The sequence below is a fragment of the Aythya marila genome (genome assembly GCF_965140915.1).
Source record: "Aythya marila genome assembly, chromosome: 1".
NCBI lineage: Eukaryota > Metazoa > Chordata > Aves > Anseriformes > Anatidae > Aythya > Aythya marila.
Genome location: NC_139042.1, coordinates 162,345,826 through 162,365,686, shown reverse-complemented (window position 1 = coordinate 162,365,686; position 19,861 = coordinate 162,345,826). Strand labels below are relative to the sequence as shown.

General features: G+C 40.4%; 2 protein-coding genes across 5 annotated transcripts in view; both read right to left on the bottom strand.

The window, feature by feature from the left end:
* Nucleotides 1-1,051: 1,051 nt before the first annotated feature.
* On the bottom strand, nucleotides 1,052-18,426 carry GAS2L3 (growth arrest specific 2 like 3). The gene is made up of 9 exons (XM_082775890.1): nucleotides 18,406-18,426; nucleotides 13,844-13,891; nucleotides 12,667-12,835; nucleotides 11,895-12,013; nucleotides 10,302-10,443; nucleotides 6,558-6,621; nucleotides 5,647-5,785; nucleotides 4,606-4,713; nucleotides 1,052-3,907 (listed from the first exon to the last, which is right to left on the bottom strand). Exons 2-9 carry the CDS (start codon nucleotides 13,871-13,873, stop codon nucleotides 2,489-2,491), a joined length of 2,190 nt encoding a protein of 729 aa, XP_082632016.1. The 5' UTR covers nucleotides 13,874-13,891; nucleotides 18,406-18,426; the 3' UTR covers nucleotides 1,052-2,488.
* A 322-nt stretch (nucleotides 18,427-18,748) lies between these two features.
* Nucleotides 18,749-19,861, bottom strand: part of NR1H4 (nuclear receptor subfamily 1 group H member 4) — a 41,106-nt gene continuing 39,993 nt past the window's right edge. For all 4 annotated transcript variants that reach the window (XM_082784470.1, XM_082784469.1, XM_082784471.1 and 1 more), the window contains one exon: nucleotides 18,749-19,694. In XM_082784470.1, coding sequence (XP_082640596.1) covers nucleotides 19,456-19,694 — 239 coding nt within the window. In that variant the 3' untranslated portion in view covers nucleotides 18,749-19,455. The remainder of the gene's footprint in view (nucleotides 19,695-19,861) is intronic.

The following is a 19,861-nucleotide window of genomic DNA, read 5'->3' as shown; positions in this document are numbered from 1 at the left end:
AGAGAATGGGATATTCTCTAGGACAATTCCCCTCTGGGACAGCAAAAGCAAGAAAACTCATGGGTTGAGACAAAGACAGTTTAATAAATGAAGGAAGGAGGGGGTGAGGGGAGAGGGAAGAAACAACACACACACATACACACACAAAAAAAAAAAAAGAGATGCAATGGCAATTACTCACCACCTTCCAAAGGCAGACTAATACCCAGCCAGTCTCCAAACAATCCCCCCTGCCACGTTCTTCCTCTACCTACAGTTTTTATTACTGAGCATGATGTTATGTAGCACAGAACATCCCTTTGGTCAGTTCAAGTTAACTGTCCCAGTCATGTTCCCCTCCCAGCCATTCACCCACTTCCAGCCCACTTGCTGAGAGGGACAGAGTGGGGAAAAGAAAAAGCCCTGACCCTGTGCAAGCAGGACTCAACAACTGCTCAACGCCCGCCATGCTGTCAGCACCATTTCAGCCACAAATCAAAATGCAGCACCATATAGGCTGCTGTGACGACAGTGAACTCCACCCCAACCAGACTCAGTAAAGAAAGAAACCCCAAGAATTTCACTATTAATCTGCATGAGATATTGCATCATAGCTCCCTACTTGGAAGCCCAAAATCACATGCAAGTCATCTACTGCAAAATGCTTTCAGAGTGGGAAACTGTCAATTTTATAAAACATGAAAACACTCCCCTCCGGTCAATACTAACCTTAACATTTGCAGTAGTGACTTTGGCCAGTGCATTTATAAAATAAATATGTGATAAGGCTGTCCCCAAATATACAACTTTGTATGTAAGATTGTGGGACTTGTGTACACAGTATTAAAATTGATTTTTCCTCCTACAGTTTGCATATTGTTATTTACTGTTTACTCCCAGCAGGTTGTGAGCAGTATTGTACAGTAGAGATGCATAAATAAAATCATAAATAAACAAAGCTAACAAGGTGCTCAGAAAGGTAGCTCAATAACTTTGCCACTACATATGAAAACTCATTAGTTTATGATGCTTGCTTATTGTATTCTTGCCCAAAAAAAAAAAAAAAAAAAAAAAAAAGCATCAGAAGCTGTGATTTCTGTGCACCTCCTCGTAAGTAAACATCTTGGGAATGGAGAGAAGTAAGTTTGTGGAAGTCAGCAGTGTCTCCTCACAGAACCTGAGGGTTCCTTGGCATTCATAGGTTCATTAAACCTGAAATATCTCAAACAATGCTACTCCCAGAGACAGTAGTTTTATTCATCTACCATGAAACTCATTTCTGTTAAGGATTAAGGGTTGAGCACCAGAGATTTTTAACCCACTAAGAGCCTTCAGGAGCTGAGTATAAACAGTGCTCAGTTTTCTAGCACTTTCAGATGTCAAAAGGCAAATGTAGGCCCTCATTAGCTCTTTGGAAAAACTACTCTTCATCTCCCAAAAGGTAATACAGGAGAGCCAGTAATAAGATCTCCATAAACAAAACAACAAAGGCCACTGCAGACTAAGACTGCCCACAAAATTGGCCTCTAGCACTGAGAAGTATTTAATAATTCAGTTTTACAGATAAAGGCCACTCCTGCAGAGCAGCGAGGCTCTGCCTGTGCAGGTCAGGACTCATGGCCCAGTGTCGCCATGACAAGAGTTGCTCTGGGGTCCATCCAAGGGGAAAGCACCCGTTTAGCAACTCGTGTAACATTTCTGCCCACACAGCAAGAGCTTTCTAGGAAAACTGAGCTTACCTGTAGTCACATCTGAACATATACTAAGCAAAATTGTCTCCCCCAGCTTTTAGAAGCAGTATCACTAAGGCACAACAAAAGAGTATGATTAAGGACATGACTTTCCATGTCCAACTTAACCTAAGCCAAGAAGGCTCCACATCCAAGTAAGCTGAAGCCACGTTAAAGAATATAGGGGCACAATGAACAGTGAAATCTGCAGCTGTTAAACTGAAGAGAACTAGGAGATTTATTTCTCTAATACATGCAGGTCACACAAATTTGCGTTCTGGAATACTGCTGAACTTACAACAGTACAAATTACCCAAAAAAAACAAGTTTTGAGGTATTAGAAATGTAATAGCATGTGCACAGCTCTATTGCTTATCACAGGCCTTGACACAAACGTGCCTGAAAAAGCAGAATTGCTCAGGCTGTACCCTAGATAGAGATTTCTTGAACAGGCTTCACTCCCTTGAAAGTGAGCAGCAGCAGCTCCAGCTTCCCTTCCTCTCCTGCCTTTCCCCACAGCAGGTCAGGCTAGCAGCAAACAGGGATATTCTCTATTCCACAGTGCAAGCAAGCTCACCTCTAAATATACCTAAGTAGAAGTTTTTAAACCGCAAAATAAATACAGTTCTTACTGTACATTTTGCTGCATAATTTACATTATGCCTAATGTTTGACATGGCACATGTAGTGTTATTTAACCTGCTTTTCCCTTCAGCATAGCAGATACAAGAGGCCCATTTGAACAATACTAGGATCTGCCCAGAAGGTAACAAATAAGATTACTTTCTGGGTTTTTTGCTCCCTGTCATAACAAAATAGTGATCATCTTGTCTGCTCTTCAGAAGAGGACCTTTTGATACACTAGGTGCTCCTTTGTTACATGCTGTTGCTGATTTTCCTTTAGAGAGAGGTTTCTTGGCTGCTGGCACCAAGCTTCCATTCACTTGCAAGTTTCTTGTTGAAGGATGACTTTTTGTGGAAGGCTGTGCTGGGTTTTTGGTCACTGCCACTTTGGCTGAAGTTTGAGGAAGCCGTACAACAGATAGGGGAGTGCGTTCAGGAGGTTTGGATGAAGTGGATACAATCTCAGGGGTTTTACTGGTATCTTGGGTCTGTAGACACTCTGTGGCTGGTTTCTCATTGGCAGCTGCTGGTACATTTTTGCTTGTAGATACAAGTGTAGGTGGTGACTTTGACACTTTACTAACTGCCAGGGAAGGTGCAGAAGCTGAGTGCTTTAGGACTGAAGCAGTCTTCAGGTTCCTTGCCAGGACAGAAGCTGTTTGTGGAGCTTTCTGAGGTTTCTTAGACCCAGTTCCTGAAGCCTGAGGAGTATTTTCAGGAGGAGGTTTTGCAAGGAGCTGCTGAGAATGCGAGAATTTGGCAACAGCATGTAGATTTGTAATAGGTGGCCGGGCTGACCTTGGAGCAACAGAATTCATTTTGGTTTTAGTGACAGGTACAGGTTTGCATTTAGAAGGGACACGCTTCTGTTTTGAAGCCATCGTTTCAACTGTTGAAGGCAACTGAGACAACTGTTTTTTAGAGGTTGAGACAACAGAGTGTGTCCCTGGTGCTGGGGAGCCTTGGGCCAGGGCAAATCTCACCTTTGGAGCATCAGGGGAGCGAATACGTTTGCGTAACATTTCAGAGTGAACGAGAGCTGTTCTTGATCCTGCAGATGAAAAGGTTTTGCTTGCAGGCTGTGAAGGAACAGGAGCTGGTGAGTTACATGCAGGAGACTCCAGTTTCTTTGAGGTGCCCATTAATGGTTTTAAAGGTGAGTCCACTGCTGAAGACCCATGTAGTTTGGGCCTGGCTGACAACAACTTGGCAGTAGAGGATGGGTGCACTGGCACTTTTGGTGATGCCAGGGCAGGGGACTGAGGACGTTTAGATAAAGCTTTCTTCATAGTTGTCCCATGAACAGCCTTTACTGCTGGAACAGGAGTAGGGGGTTTTGATGGTTGCTTTTGAAACATATTGACAGCTGACATTGGGTTCATGACAGGAGGTTCCTGAATTCTGGCTGACGAGCTGGGAACACTGTCACTGGTGACACCTTTCTGAAACGCCAGGATTTTCTGCTCCAGAGTTGCAAATTGAAGCACTCGGCAGGGATCATATTTAAGCAGAAAACCTTGAAGAGTGTCCCAGCCTCCACCAACACGTACCATCACATGCTTGCCGTGTAGCATCTGAAAATGGAAGAAGAGATGTTGGAACAGGAGAAGAACAGGAGAAATCTTGTTTTATGCAGCTCTAAGTCTTCTTCATACATTATAATTTATTAAAATCAACCAAAAATAGGACCTCCTTTCTTACAGGGAAAGATTTTAAGAAATTATGTAGTAAATAAAGTTTGTTTCCTAATTCTTCTACCAGTTTCTCTTGACACATAACGAAAGGAAGCAATGAAAACATATATACAAGAATGCATTTCAACCATTCCATCAGTACACAGAGTTTTGGATACAAGTTTTGTTCAAATTATCAGTGTCCTCATACCTTTTTAACCCCACAAATTCTAATCTCTCCTGAAGAGAATGCTCACCTAGCTGCAAATTATAGATCCAAGTTTCCGGATTTTAAACAAGCACTTTTCTCGGGATATTCTATTGCATTATCCTTATTTACACTGCAAGTTGTTACTGAAATTTTTGAAACTCCAAAAAGCATTAACTTGCTTAATTTAGTGTAGTTGTAACTGCAAAGTCAATGGTTATAAGACCTAGTTAGCTAGACCTGGTTTGAATAGGGGATTGGATCATGTGGAACCCCAACCTAAATCATTCTGTAATTTTAAAACAATACCAAAAAAAAAAAGAGCATATTTAAGTTTAAAATATTTTTTACCCATTTAGAATATAAATTGTAGTACTGAGAAACCACTTACTCGTATGAAAAGTATTTTATCTCCCAGTCTATAACGTCCTTCAGATAAGTATTCAATTGAAAATCGATGGGAACAACTACAAGGAGGATCTTCTGCTATATGTTTAACCTAGTTATTAAAATTGAAATCTGTTAGTATTTTGACAAATGCAGGTTTAATAGATGAAATAATCTGTACCTCTTGTTGTATTAAATATTATCACCCCAAAATCTAAGAAAACATTAGAATTCTCTTCACTCACTAGAGGATCTCAACCACATAAAGCTTCAAAACGGAGAAGATTAAAAGAAATAAAGAGTACATGCATAGAAATATTTTGTAGTTGTCCAAATCCAATTTTTATGATTTCTTTAATTTAAACATATTTCTATTTTCCTTTTAAAGGATTTTTTTTTCCTTTTAAAGATTTGTTCATAGTAACATTAAATTCCAACCATACCCTTTTGAAGACATGGTTATGGTCTCAAGAAAGTGAAATACAAGTGCCTGGATCTCTCCTGTGAGTAAACTGGTGTTCAACAGAACCAAATCCATTGCTACACCTTGCCCAGAGGCCCTTCAGCATTCTCCCTCACTTTTTAGAAGAATTTGATAAGTTAATCTTCTATGTAACACCCAAGAACCAAATGACTGATGAAAGGAGAAAGGCAGTCCCCAAAAAAGTCCAGAGTTAGAGGAGGCAGGGAAAGGGGAAAAGTTTTATTTAAAGTGTTTGTTGAAGCATTTCAAAGCCTACTCGAACATTTGATGAAGTTCATATACAGTCATAGAATAGTAATGCACAACAACTGAATGAGAATTCCTTTACTCAAAGCAGCAGTGAAAGAAAGGGAGAATCAAAGTAAGTTATATGCACTGAGGCACTACCTCCAAAACAAAGCAAAACAAAACAATTGTTTAAAAGAGTTGCATTCAGTTTTCTATTTAAGGCTCACGTATATTAGATGAAAAACTAAGTCTATGATTACTGAGCCAGATCACACGAGTACTAGGCTAAGAGTTTGATTTAAAGAGACCTTTTCACAATAAGTAAGTACTTACTGCCTCATGTAGTTCCCCATGGTGACAACATGACTTTGCTGTGCTAACAGGTGATTCTGGTCCAGAGGTCATTAGCAATGTTTCTTCTAGCTCAATTTCCTTCTCCAGTTTTACTAGCACAGGAGGTTCAACTCCATACCTCAACAAAATTAAGCAGAAAGTTTAATTAATAATCTAAAGAAAACATTAAAAAGTGATGACAAGCAAGAAAAAAATCTGCTCCCTCTTAGTCTAGCTACTCAGAACTACTATTCAGAGGAATAATTGTTTTGATAACCCAAAGAAGCAGCTCCAAGTTTCTGGTGGAAGTCCTCTCAAAGGTGGTCCTAGAGCTACCAGGGAAGGCAATAACAATACTGCCAAACCTGCACAACTTAGATCACAACCAATTTAAACAAACTATCTTAAAACTTCCTGCTCTGTGCAAGAAAAAAAACAAACAAACAAACAAAAAAAAACCACATTCTAAATTTAGTGAATAATAGAGTTGATTCATATTTAAGGCTTACATAAAGCTACCAAAAAGCTTAAAAAAAAAAAAAAAAAAAAAAAAAAAAAAAAAAGACCTTGAGAGTATGAGAGTATTTACTGTTCACATAATTCTTCCATGATGTACACATACCTATCAGCTGATGGCAGCACTTAAACACAGCTATAAAAACCTATATAAAATAAACCTACATAAAAAAGCTATATAAAATAAATGGATCAACACCTCTCCATGAAAAGAATGAAATAAATATTTAAGAAAAATATTCATATTGCACAGTAGTCCTAGAAATACTACTCATTACTTTCTGCACATAATTAACATCTAGTGCATTGCACTTAATGACCAAGAATTGCCTTAGCTTTTGCTTAACAGAATATATACTTCAGTTTCTAGTTAAGAGGATGTATGGATCACATACCTAGATACAATGCGTCCAATTTCCAACAAACAAAGATACACTTGTCTTGGATCCTTGTGCAAAACTAAAATGGAATTAAAAATAAAAGGGAATTTACTGTGGGAAGGCCTCTGCAATTAGGTACAGAAAATAAAGATTAGAAGATTACAATTCAGTCGTAATTCTACCTAGAGGCATGCTATGTTAGTTCACTGAGCCAATCTGAGGTGTACTGTATCATGGATAAAGCACTAAAATGCTTTTCAACTCTAATTTTCTTGTCCATAAAGTGTCTAAATTCATCCTGGCACTCCTGAAATTACATTCTTCTTTATCTCCTAAGAGAAATGCGCTGTAGGGGTTTCTTTGCTGTTCCTTTTAGACATGAACTGGAAAGCAAGACAGCTGAAGAACTTTTCTTTCCCTATCATTATATACATTGTAGCAGTCTTATAGATAAAGAGCATAAAACGCTAAAAAATAAGAAAATATATTGTCTGTTAATATATGTGCATACAAAGATACGCGCCACACGCTCTATAGGTGAACAACCACAGGAGAACTCAACGCAAGAGGTATAGCTGACCAGTGGATGCACAGCCAGTCAGCCTTAGTGGTTTAAATCACTGACTGTGAAAGAATAGTCAAGGTGATTGTCACACCATTTCAGCAACGCATCTTTTTTTTTTTCTTATTGCTTTAAAAATTCAGGATCTGTCCACATGGCAGATTCACTCAGTTGCACTAGAAGATACCATTCTGCCAGTGGCAGCTCCCCTGTAGAGCCCAACCTCATACTACACGCTCCTTTCATTCTCCCTTTTTTATCAGCCCCCACTTTATCCACTCAAAGGTTTTCTTCAGAATTTGGAATTCTGGTGAGTCTGTGCTCTGAGGAAGAGGGCCAAACCCTCTGTAAGGGGTGAGGATGCCTTTGGTTTAAGAGCAAACACTCATACTTGATCACAGCAAAGCAGCAACACAAGCTCAGGTATGTTTATTAGCAGAGTTTTGCACTAGGCTTTGCTTTTCCAGGGCTGTATGAGCTGCTCTGCACACCCTGCATTTCAGAACAGCTCTAACAGTTTCATGCACTTGACTGTGTAGGCCCACTAAATCATGAGCTACTGAATATTGAATCATGAATCTGTGTGAATCATGAAGCTGAAGAAAGATGGAAGGGTAGAGTGATAGCCAAATGGTACGTAGATGACCATGGCAGCCGTTCAGGGTTTTCTTGACAACTTTGGAATGAAAAGATTCAATTATTTTTACTACCACACTACAGAATGGAAAAGGCAGAAGGAAATCAATGTCTGATTTACTTTTGGTTTCTTGCAACTTCCATCTTTAGGTGTACAAACAGGAAAAAGAGAAAAAGGACAGAAAGAAAATAGTTTTAAATCTCACACAAGTAATTACTTCCTCCCCTGCCTCCACTTAAGCCTCAAAACTGAGATGCTGTCAACATTTTCTAAGTAGTCCATAAGAAGTTGTTTGAATGCTCTAGAAAACAAGGCAGCCCCGTACTTTCTTAGCCAACTAGGAATGCTGTCTAATAACTCAGAAACCAAAGAAAGGTCATTCAACTCCCATCAATACAAATGGACATTGTTCTTTCCCCACCATATCAAATATAAGAAATAGGAAAAACTGTATATAGAATTTTATATAGTGTACCATTTATATAAATAAGTCTGACTTTTTTCATGCTGTGCAGTAACAATATTCAGTAGAAATTGAAAATTCACTCTGAAGAGAAACTTAATGATCCTGCTCTTTATTTACAGATGAAATTAATATATTTTGGATGTTCAATTTGATATTTAAAATTACTTCACTTTAAATACGTCTGAAATGTTTCCTAAAGAGAATGAAGTCAGATGTTCTTGCTTACATTTGTTAGTCTAATTATTAAAAGATCTGATTATGAAGGGTAAATCTACAACGGAAAGTTGAAAGTTGACCTAAAAATAATCCAAAAAGTACTGGAGGTCATTTCATCTTCTTTTCTCTAAATGGTTCTGTCCGCTCTAAGAAATGGTGTAAACAAACAAACAAACAAAAAACACTCAGCAGAAAACAAGATATTGGACTTGATGGCAGAGGCATCCCATGATAGCTACTTGCCCTGGTATCTCAGGAGTGATTTGTTTCCTCCATGGCCATCTCTACTTTTCAGGAGTTGCTGCTACATGTATCTGACAGGAAAGGAGAACTATCAAGTTGCCTTTCCCCTGTTTCATTCATAAAGAATGGCTTGAGAGTTTGATGGACAACATCAATGGAAAGAATGTGTCATCAAGGAGGCTGCAAGTCTGCTCATTTCAACTGCCAAAAAGGCTCACAGACGATATTTATGCCACAAAGCAAGTTTGTGTCATGAGTTACAATCAGACTTCAAAACACTTCTTGGCTATGAGCAAAACCCACAGCATTAGGAAATCCTGTCTGCTTATCTCAGGGAGGCTAAACAGGTTTTAGTAACCCATCCAGTAAAGGAACTAAGATGTTTAAGCAATGAAATTCACATAAGCTGAAATTAAAAGAAAGAAAAAAAAAAAACACACAGAACGCTAGAACTAAATTTTCTTATAGTCCAGTTCTCCTACTCATCTGTATTTCATGGCTCTGAAAAAGAAACACTCCCTAGTTAAATGAGAATTAGACAGATGCAAATAAGGACGTTTTCTCAACCGCTTTAAAAATGAGTGATGCAGCAGAGAAGACATAGGTAGTCCAACTAGCAAGAACTTAAAAGAAAAGCAGTTAGTCAAAGCAGCACCTCCCACTCAAATAGCATTAAATGATACAAAGACTTCAAGAAAGTCTAGTAAATATTATGACACATACATTTGATTACTGAAAAACAAGACTTTTTGCAGATTTTTTGCTGTTGGTTGAGAAGATATTTTGCCTTTTAAAAAAAAAAAAAAAAAAAAAGTAGTTTTCTCACCAAATAAAAGTTTATATTAATTCCTTTTCATTGACATAATGAAATGCTCTTCTACCAACTATTATTTGCCATACAATGGAAGCACATTCTCCTAATTAGCAGTCAAAAAATTTTATTCCATCTGTAAGTATCTGTCTAGTAGCTGTTACAAGTGACAGGCTGTGTGCTGGAGCAGGCATACACATAGTTGGTAATATTTATTTTTATAACTATCTTGTTAGACAGGAAAATAAAAACAGCTTAGAGTTATGTCAAGTAGGTCCTGAAGTAAATGTTAATTACCAACAGACTGTTGTCACTTCAGGCCCAACGCCCTGATGTAGTTACCAAATTTAGCAGTCATGAATGCATTATTCTGAGTACTTTCTGCAATAAGAACGAGCTCTAATACCAAATAAAGGATCTTATTGTGGGTTGACTCCATGGCCCTGTGATCTTCCAGCACAGGGAAAGCATAGGGAGAGGGGAGGGGAAGGGACACCACAACTCCTCTTTTCTCAGTTGGCCTTTTTACTGAAGGAAAACATGAGAGTTTGCTGCCCAGCTCTCACTCCCCTCTTCTTCCTATAAGGCACTTTTAGAAGGCTGGAAAAGCATCATACATGTTAAAGCAGTTACTGAACTGATCTTTCAAGGGTTTTACATAAACACTGCCTTAAAATAAATAAAATCATTAATAGCTTGCACCAGACAAATCCAGTCATGACAAAGATTATACAGACTTCACAAGACTATATGCAACAGTTCTCCCGGACCAGATAGCTATCCACATACAGATCAAAACAAGTCTTACAAAAAGGTAAGTTTACCTAAACCTTCAGATTCAAAGAGGTAAGTTTCATCAACTCCAATGGCCCTACACCAGTTAAGAAAGTTGGCTGTATTATCTCTGGCAAAAAAAGATCCTGATGGAGCATCCTTCTTACATGGGACTTTTCTCATTGGAAAATTCTGACAAGGGAAGAAAACAAAGTACATTGGACACATCAACATTACCAATAAATTTCAAAGCATATTTTTCAAAGTAAAATAAGCCCTAAATTCAGAGCACAGAAACAGTGGCTGATAATTATTTGGGTTTCAGGAAAGACACCATGTATTCTGTTAAAAAAGCTACTCTAATGTAGAAGGCTTATCTATGCTAACAGTAACTAAATGAACAAACCATAGCTCTGCAACCTCTTCCAAAACTGCCTGTGCAGTTGGTTTCCCCATTTCTCAGGGTATAAATCTTACTGGTGCTTTCACAGGTCTAGACGATTTCCTCCCTCCTCCCAGGCTCTGTTCACACCAGTAGACTGAGCACAGAGAGAACCCCAAGCAAACTAAACTCCCTGACTTAAAGCACAAAACTTGACAGCACTCAGCTGCCCAATTGGAGCATTTTAAAGCCCAGTCTAGAAAGCAGAGGAAATCAGTTCAATCAGCAAGGGACAGTTTATTTGTATTGGACATTGGTATAGTAGTTAGGCATCTTGCCCTCCTTAAAAAAAAGGCAACTAAGGATTCGCAGCACTCATACGGCTCTTGTATAAATACCATTTGACATCCTAAGACTGCTGTCTTGTCCCCTTCCCATTAATAATAATTCTAGCATTGGTCATCATATTGCTTACTGGTAAATATCCACTGTTTAAGACTTGACATTTGTAAAAATAAGGACTAATGCCCTCATATAGATAAAACACTAAAATCTAAACACACACACCAAAAAAAAAACGGTTTGGATAAGAATGGTTCCCCCTCACCAGTGGAAATGCTATCTATCAAGGAACACTACCTGGTGATCTACTGTTTGACAAATCCAAGCAATGTTGTAACTATACTGAGTACCTGTACTTTGAACATGCACTGTGCATGTACATGGTATTATACTCCGAAGTGACAGAGCACTATTTTTCATTTTATAAATACAGAATCATAGATTGCAAGTTGCTTGCGAGTGACATTTCAGCTAAGCCTTGGTTCCTAACAAAAACACTCAAGCCCATTTCCAAGTACATCTCAGTTTGGCCACTTTCATGGCTAACTTATACAGAATTTACCCATGAGATTCTGGAATAAAACATACCACCAAACGTCAATGGGCATCTTGTTACCAACGCACACTGCTGTTACCAAAGGAGCAAGCAGAGTCCAGTCTTAGACTGGATGTTCCTCTGGCAAGACTTCTCCTGAAATCCAACTAAAAACCTAGTAAGAACCTTAGGATTCAATTAAAAAAAAAAAAAGTGACTGTTATTTATTGCATAAAACTAGTTTATCCATCTATAAAGCCATGCTGCTCTTAGTCTCTGGATACACAGCATACAGAACACCATGTTGGGAAATCTCATCTGCTTTCCTTTTACTACTTCTTAAATTAAAGAGCTTATATATGAATTAAAAAAAAAATAACTCACCCTTAAGTTATTTGAGGTACAACATTTTTTAATTTTGTTTTGAAGAACACCAACCAATTGGCAGAGTAGTACTCCATTATCAAGTTCTTCTAGCAGTTGTTCTGCTGTGACTTCTATTCCTAAAAAAGAAGGCCAACATTGGAGTTACTCCACAGAAGATAAAGAATTTTCATACAAGCTTACAGGCAACTCAAACAGTGTTTGAGTGTTAAAGACTTCCCTTAAATTAGGGTCCACAAAGGAAGAGATGTCTGGTGATCAACACTAAGCACTATTATTGCTTAGGCTCATTTAACACAGGTTGACAAACTTGAATAGTTCTTCCCATCTACACACCAGACCACAAAGAAATTGCCACTGAAGTAATAAAATAATTAACGCATTTACAAAGGAATTTCTGAAATGTTATTTTTAAAGAAAGACTTGTTCCTCCTGCCCATCTGTATGGTACAGCTATCCCCCCATATAAAAAAAGCAAATTAACAGACTGAAAATTAGTAGAAATATCTAAGTAAACTAAAATCAAATAGTCACTTAATTAGACTAGCAAGATTCAGAAATATAAATTAGAAGGATTAATCATCTTGCCTTTAATAGTTGGAAGCTAATAAAATCTGAAACCAGAACATGCATTTTAATGCAATTCTCCTAACCATTCAGGTTCAAATGCACCAAGCCTTAATAGCATAATGGATATTAAGTGTCAAGTGTTCAGCTGAATATTGGAATGTGCTTTGAAATTTATTGGACAGTGATTTATTTTTAACCTCACCCAGCAAGCCAGACAGCCAGATTGACAGATCTTCTTGCATAGGCACCAAAGTTGCTTCATGCCGCACAGATATCCACTGGTCATACAGGCACACATCTGCCAAGCCTGGGCCATGTCTGGGAGTCAGAGGACTTCGGGGACTTAAGGGAAGGTCATCTCCAAACCACACCTGTGGGAGATTTCAGTAAGCTTAGGACAATGAGTTGTAATATTTGCAGTCAGATGATGAAATCTCAGTTCTGAATTATGCTAAATACCTATTATTCAAAGAGTAAGTTTTAATTTCCCTTCAGACAGACACACCAAACCAACACAACAGTAATCCAGAATGCTGCAGCTCTCATTAGTAACTCCTGTATTAAAAGCACCACTACATTCATCCTCTTGGCTTCACAGTTACCTTTATGAGGCTATAAACAAATATTCTTTGGCTTTACAAAGACATACTTTACTGCATATGAAATAAAAAAAAACATGCATAACATTTGTGCTGTTTTTTTTTTCCCTCTTCAGCAGTTATTAAGTAATACTGTCTGTAGTTTAACATAAAACTTACTGCAAACTAATGATTTATCTGATCAAACTGTAATGATTTAAATACGAATGCATCAGAAAAGTGTTGATGTTAAAAGAGGAAACATTCCTATATAAGAACACACACACTTGAACATAAATCCTTACTTAGCATTTCTCCTAAGGAGTGAGTATTTTCAGACTGACAGGTACCTTCTCATTTCAAGAAAAGGACCACACAGAAATGTCACGTACAGAATTCACGAAGAGAAAGAGTCCTTCCCATATTCTTGGCTACTTTTCTTTAGTTCAGGAAGTATGTGTGTCCAAAATATTTTTAAGCAATTAACTAAAATGTAGGGTTTTAAAAAACACCTCATAATTATCAAGAAAGCTTTTAAATAATCTCATCTTTTAACTTCAAAACCTTTTTAGGCAATAGTACTTAGGAAAAGAAAGTATCACGTACTTGATTACAACACTAGGTTAACCATCTTGCCACACTAGTCCATTTGTAAAAAGGGAATACTTTTTTTTTTTTTTTTTTTTTTGGTTTAAAGTCCGGAGATTACTCCAGGGTTTCTAGCATTTCATCTGCTTCAGGGTAGAAGAGTTTGCGTAAACAAGTATTATACAGAACATGAACATTGCAAAAGGCATTTACCTGAACGGCATTCTGCATGGTCACCTGCATTTACATTAGCTTCTCCCCCTGGGGAAAGAGAAGAGAATTTTTAATACAGTCATTCCTGCTTTCTGGCAGATCCCAATAAAAATTCACCAGGCAAAATAATAGCATGTCTAATCAGGAATGGAGGAAGGAAAGAAGGAAGTATCTTGGCAGTTAAGGTTTTGATCCAGTGTTCAGGCTATTTCAGCTCTCTGCCCTTGAATAAAGTAGTAATTATTACAGCACAAAGTAGCAACGAACTTCGTGTGCATAAATAATACTCAAAGAGTTGCATTGTTTTAAAGGGCTGTAAGGCATTTACTTTGCCAAAGAGAAATATTAATACTCAAACCATTCTTGACTTAATAGTTCTGGCATTTACTCTCTCCTTCTAACCTATCAGAAGTATATCTTGTACATGCACTCAGACACACATATACATCCTGAATTTACTTTAATTAGTTCAAAGATTATGAAGAATCTTAAAAGAAGAAAAACATTTGGAAGAATAAGATTTCTTCTTGCATAGATACATGAGAGAAAACAATGTTTTTATTAGTTTCTGTATGGATTTTCACTTAGACTTATGGTAGCTGCCTGGAAATCTAAGTTTTCAACAGCATGTTGCAACTTATTGCAACAATAGGGTTATCAGGACAATACCCTTGCAAAGAAATCCTTAAGGAAAGGTGTAGAGGCAATCTGGTCAACACTCTCTCCCCTGCAACCAACACAGTATTTTCCAGCAATGTTTTCAATAATAGAAAAACCCAGCAAAAGCTGTGAGCTGGACTGGGGATCTGGAAATCTCTCGGTATAGGCTCCAGGTTTAGAGATGTGCAGCATTACCAGGTTAGCTGTATAGGCACATACTGGAAGGCATTTCCTCAGCATAATTCTCCAAAGTGGTTGTGGAGAGCATTACCTACAAATGCACCCAAGCAAGTCTTTAAGCCAGTTAAAAACAATTTTCTTGCTACATTACTTAACAGTTGCAGTAAAAATTCAGCTTAGGCTGAAAAACAGACTGCAGCAGTTGTAACTCACGTAGTTTCCTTTAAAAATTACTCACTCTGCTCTCCTGCCTCAAATACTTAAGCGTTATACGCAGACAGCATACTTCTCACCTTCTCCATCTGCTACACAACATAGCCTTGGTAAGACATGAGACCCAACACAGAGGACCTAATGCTCGTAAAAATCCCCCCTTCCTCCTTACTAGAAAGAAGAGAGGTGCTGCTGGTTTTCCCCTCGCACTACCTTGAGCCTCATGCATCACGTATATCAGACCACACATATCAGAAATTTCAAACAACTTACCTCTACGATAGGCAACTGAGCAACTGCTTTGTCTTTGGACTACAGGCACTTCCTTGTATCAGGACTCAAAGATACTCAGTGGTATCTTTCCCTCTCCTTTACTTTTATTTCTAGGGAACTAAAAACAACAACAAAAAGAAAGACATCCTCCCCTTGATGTTATTTTTCCTTCTATGAATGAACAAGAGAAGGACAGGGTATATACCAAGCATTACTAATGAGCAAGTTATGCTTCCCACAGCTCTGTCCAGGGGAATACATTTTCCTTTAGCATAAGAAAGCTATTGTCCCAAGAGAGTTGCAATAAGAGCCTCCATTGATTAAAAAAATAAATAAAACAACAGCAGAAGAGCCAGTAGAGAAGTTGGTCTCATTAAAATAAGGAGCTCCACATAGGCTAACAAGAGCTCTAGCATGCTAACTGCCAAGAGGAGAACAAAAGGCAGCCTAATTCACAGGGAGTGCTCAAAACACGAACAAAGCAAAATATTCACACAACAGCTATCACAAGAATGTTCAGCATCTGCAGTTTTGTAGAATGCTTAACAAAAATCCAGTCTTAAAAAAATATGGAGATTGAGGAAAGTTGTGGCACTTGAACTTCAAGGGCCTGTTCTTCTAAAACAAGTTATTTTGTAAGCCCGTATGCCTCAGGGCTCTTTAGAAAGTCAGATGGCTTTGCTTATTATTGGGGCAACTGAATCGCATTTAACGAAGAAAACAAAACTCCAGTGAGACAGACTATCCTGAGTGGATTTTGAGTTGAAAGCTTAATTTAGCTTAAGTGTTAACCATTCTCAGAACCCCAAACAGTCCTGTTCTCAGACTGCAAGGAGTGCTGATCAACACAGCCTCAGCACCAACAGGGATGAGATGACCCAGAAATCTCCCATCTTCAAGCAGCCAACATGCAAAGGTGCAGAATATGTCATGGCAAGGAAAACATTGCAGGAATAGGTAGTCATAATCAAATATGATTTCTTCCAAAACCAGTAGGGTTCCCTGCATCAAAAAGTTGTACGCAACTGACGAAGCAAGTATTTGATGCCGAATTCAGACAGCTCCAGCTAAAACTGTATCAGTTTCTATGCACGTCAGCTTTTTCAACTCACCTTCATTCAACAAGCATTTACTGTGCAGGTGTCACAGCTGTGAAAGAGAAGGCCCCAGAAAGAAAACATACTGTGTCATTTGGCCATATCTGGCCATGCCATTCCCATTTCCAGGTCACCTGGTACCTCTAAGGTGCCTAGAAGCACCCCTTTAAACTGGGGAAGCAGGCTCTTCCCATCCAGGGGCCAACAGCTCCAAGCTTGGAAAATGTAGAAATTCCTGACCACCAGCACCACTCCCAGAAAACACCTCATCTCCTCTGGCCCTTCTGCTGCCAACAGGCTCCAAGGGATGGGAGGAGAGGAAAAACACTGCTTAGTAGTACCTGATGGCAGGGCCGATACTGCAACGCTGATTTACTGTGAGCTGGCTGGTCAGCCCCAAATTATATATTGGGAAGGCAGGAGCTGCCTTCAGCTGCCTGACTGCCAAGCCTCAAGTAAAGGAGTGGAGCTATGGATCAACATTAGAAAAAAGAGGTGAAAAAAAAAAATGTATTGACGGACACAGGGCATAGGTACAGGAATTTCTCAGGAAAGGGGGAACGGACACCCTAGACAGCTTCACATGACCACACGACCTGCTTGCCCACCACTTTGCCCCCAAGCAACAGCACCAAAGCCTAATACTAAAGCACTTCACGGCAATACCTCAGGATGCTAAGCACATGCTCTTAGATACTACCCAAGATAGCCTGCTTAGTATCACTTGTATCAGGTTTTACAGATGGGGCCCAACCAGCAAGACATGCTACACTAATTACAAGCTGCTCTTTAGCAGAAGATGAGCCACATCCAAATCCTATTTTATTAGATGGCGCAGATTACAAGGAAACAAAAAAAATCCACAACTCTGCAGCTATGTAAAACACAGATGAAGCAGCCGTTGATCTAGCTTACGTGGAACCCGAAGGGATTCACAGACTCATTAAAAAAAAAACCTTGGGTAGGTAGTTTTACATCTTCACCCTTTGTTTGGGATATATCACGCATCATCTTCTATTCCATCAACATCCCAAGGTAGTCACAACAGACTAACCCAGAGCAGCTAGAAACCGTGGATTTGTCTTGACAGCACCTGCCGAAACCCACATTTTTAAACACTCTGAAATGAAAGAAGCTGTCAAATCAGGATCTGTTGAAAGATACCCCCAGGATATCCAAGATTTTTTTTGCACACATATCCCAACACGCAGAAGATGAGAGGTTAGCCCAACAGGAGACATCCTCGGTGCGCTGCTCTGTCACTACAGCAATTACAGAGCCCTTTTGCCACACGGCTGAGTCAGCAGGAGCTCTGCTTCCCTGGGGAGGCCTCAGAGGCACGAAGAAGGAACCAGACAGGTCAGCCCACGTCGAATGGCTCGGAGGTGGCAGCCCTCTTCTTCCATCAGGGCACGTTGACGGCGCTCCCTGGGGGCTGCCTTTCCGCACCCCTCAACGAGGGCAGACACAGCGTGCACCCACTCTCTTCTTGCAAAGGGGGAAGAGCCCACGGGGCTCAGGAAACCCACCTGAGCTCAGGAACAAGGGTTTCATCACCACGGCTGCCACCTCTGCAGATGTGCAGCCAGCTCCTCCACCACAAGAGCATCCAGTCTGCTTCCATCCCACCACCCGCTTGCCGCGAGTCAGGTTGGCTGAGCAGGGCGATGGAAACAAGCTCACTGCTCACCCTCCCTCCCTCCCTCCCTTTTCCACAGCAGCCACACGCAGGGGAGCATCGCAGGGGAGCATCGCTCCATGCCCAGCGAGCACCCTGCTGGCTGCCTGATGTCAGGAGGGAAACCCTGGGACTTCAGTAGGAAACCCTGCATCACTCCCAAAGACCCACGCGTGCATTTATCGCTACGAACGATACACGTGATAAGTGACCAAGCCGTGCCTTGTGGCTCCTAAACACTTCCCTGCGCTTTCCCCGTGCCTTTACGTGACACCACGCCAAAGGCGACACGCAGCATCCCTGACACACACCCAGCGTTCGCTTCCCACAAGCGCAGCAGCGCAGCAGCGCAGCCCCGGGCACCCAGGGCCACAGCTGCCCCCGACCCCCGGCAGCACTTGGCCACGCGTGGCGGCCGCCCCCCATCACCGCCCCCCGCCCGGGGACCCTCCGGGACTCACCGGGACCCGCCGGCAGCCTCCGCAGCACCGCGCTCCGCTCCCCCGCCCCGCCCCGCCCCGCGCCGGCTGCTCCGTTCGAAAGAGCCAATCAGCGCCCGAGGGGCGGGGTCTGGATGGGAGGTAGGCGGAGCTAGTAGGGGCGGGGCCGTGAGGGGTGGGGCCGTGGGTGTGTGTGTGTGTGTGTGTGGAGGGGGGTGTGGGTGCCCCCCCGCCATTTTGTGGTGTTGTGCTTGATGTCCTGGTGTTTGGTGTCCCGGTGTGCTTCCCCCCTTGTGTGGCCAGGCAAGAAACAAGCGATGCTGAGAATAACATTGAGCCAACTGAGACGTCAAGGGAAAAGGAAATTGTGTTTATAGGAGCGCTGCTTCGCAATACATTCGTGGGTGGCGCCGTTATAAAGGGCGGTGGAAAGCAAAACGACCCGTGCCGCGCTCGCACAAAGCATACAGGTGTATAACTTTTACTGCGAAGTAACAATGCAAATGGAGTTACACATCCATGGCACAAAAAGGTTTTTTCTCGCATGTGTGGCTTTCCTCCACCGTTCCTCACCGCCTAGCAGAAATCAGGGCTTATGCTTCCTTACGCGAACACGCGCCATGGTTAGACAGCAAATGGCTACAGCGTTAATCAAGTCGGCTGGTTTATTGCAGAAAGTATCTACTCTGTACTGTAATGGAGGCCAAGCGCAAAGATGCTGCAATGAAAAAAAAATACAAATGGAAACATGCATTGCCCCGTTTTTCAAGAGGAACTGCAACTGCAATCAGCGTAATTGCAGAAGGAATTAATGGGACTCCTCCAAGGAGATGGTGAATTCTTCCTGATGAGAGAATATAAATACAGAGAAAGTTACAATTTATACAAAAATCTCATAGCTACATGGTGTTCTGTGTCTAATGAACAAAATGACTTTTATGAACCATGGCATGTTTCTATAAAAATGCAATAAAGAGAATTTAATGTATTGTGGCGTATTTTTCTATGAAAATAAATGTTTTGTGGTCCTTTAATAATATATTTACCCTAAAATAAAATAAACAATATCTATCACTGCACATCCCAGATCTCACAGAGAAGAGGCGTGAATTTGTGATCATTCACTCTCCATGACATCAGCATCTCTGCGTGATGGTGGTTAAATGTCCGTAATTCTGTGAGGCGGCCCAGAAGACATGCAAAGTGTTGAGGGTTGTCTGGGTGGTGAAGTTTGCAGAACTTCTGCAGAATATCCAGCAGGGGTTCTTGAAGCCTTTCCACGGACTCTCTGTCCTTTATGTATTGTCGATCTGATTATGGTTTCAAAAGAAAAGAAGTATTTAGCAAACAGATGCTCTGATACAATGTAAATATTTACTCGATAAACAAATATCAAGATATTTATATATTTACATTGGGCACTGATGTTCACACCTACCAAGAATAATTCTTTTCAGATTAAGAGGGAATAAAAATG

Coding starts and splice junctions, on each gene's coding strand:
- GAS2L3 (XM_082775890.1), bottom strand. CDS start 13,873: ATGCAGGTGACCATGCAGAATGCCGTTCAG. Junction 5,786..6,557: donor ATTGGACGCATTGTATCTAG/GTATGTGATCCA, acceptor AATTTTGTTGAG/GTATGGAGTTGAACCTCCTG. Junction 3,908..4,605: donor ATAAAATACTTTTCATACGA/GTAAGTGGTTTC, acceptor TTCCATTTTCAG/ATGCTACACGGCAAGCATGT.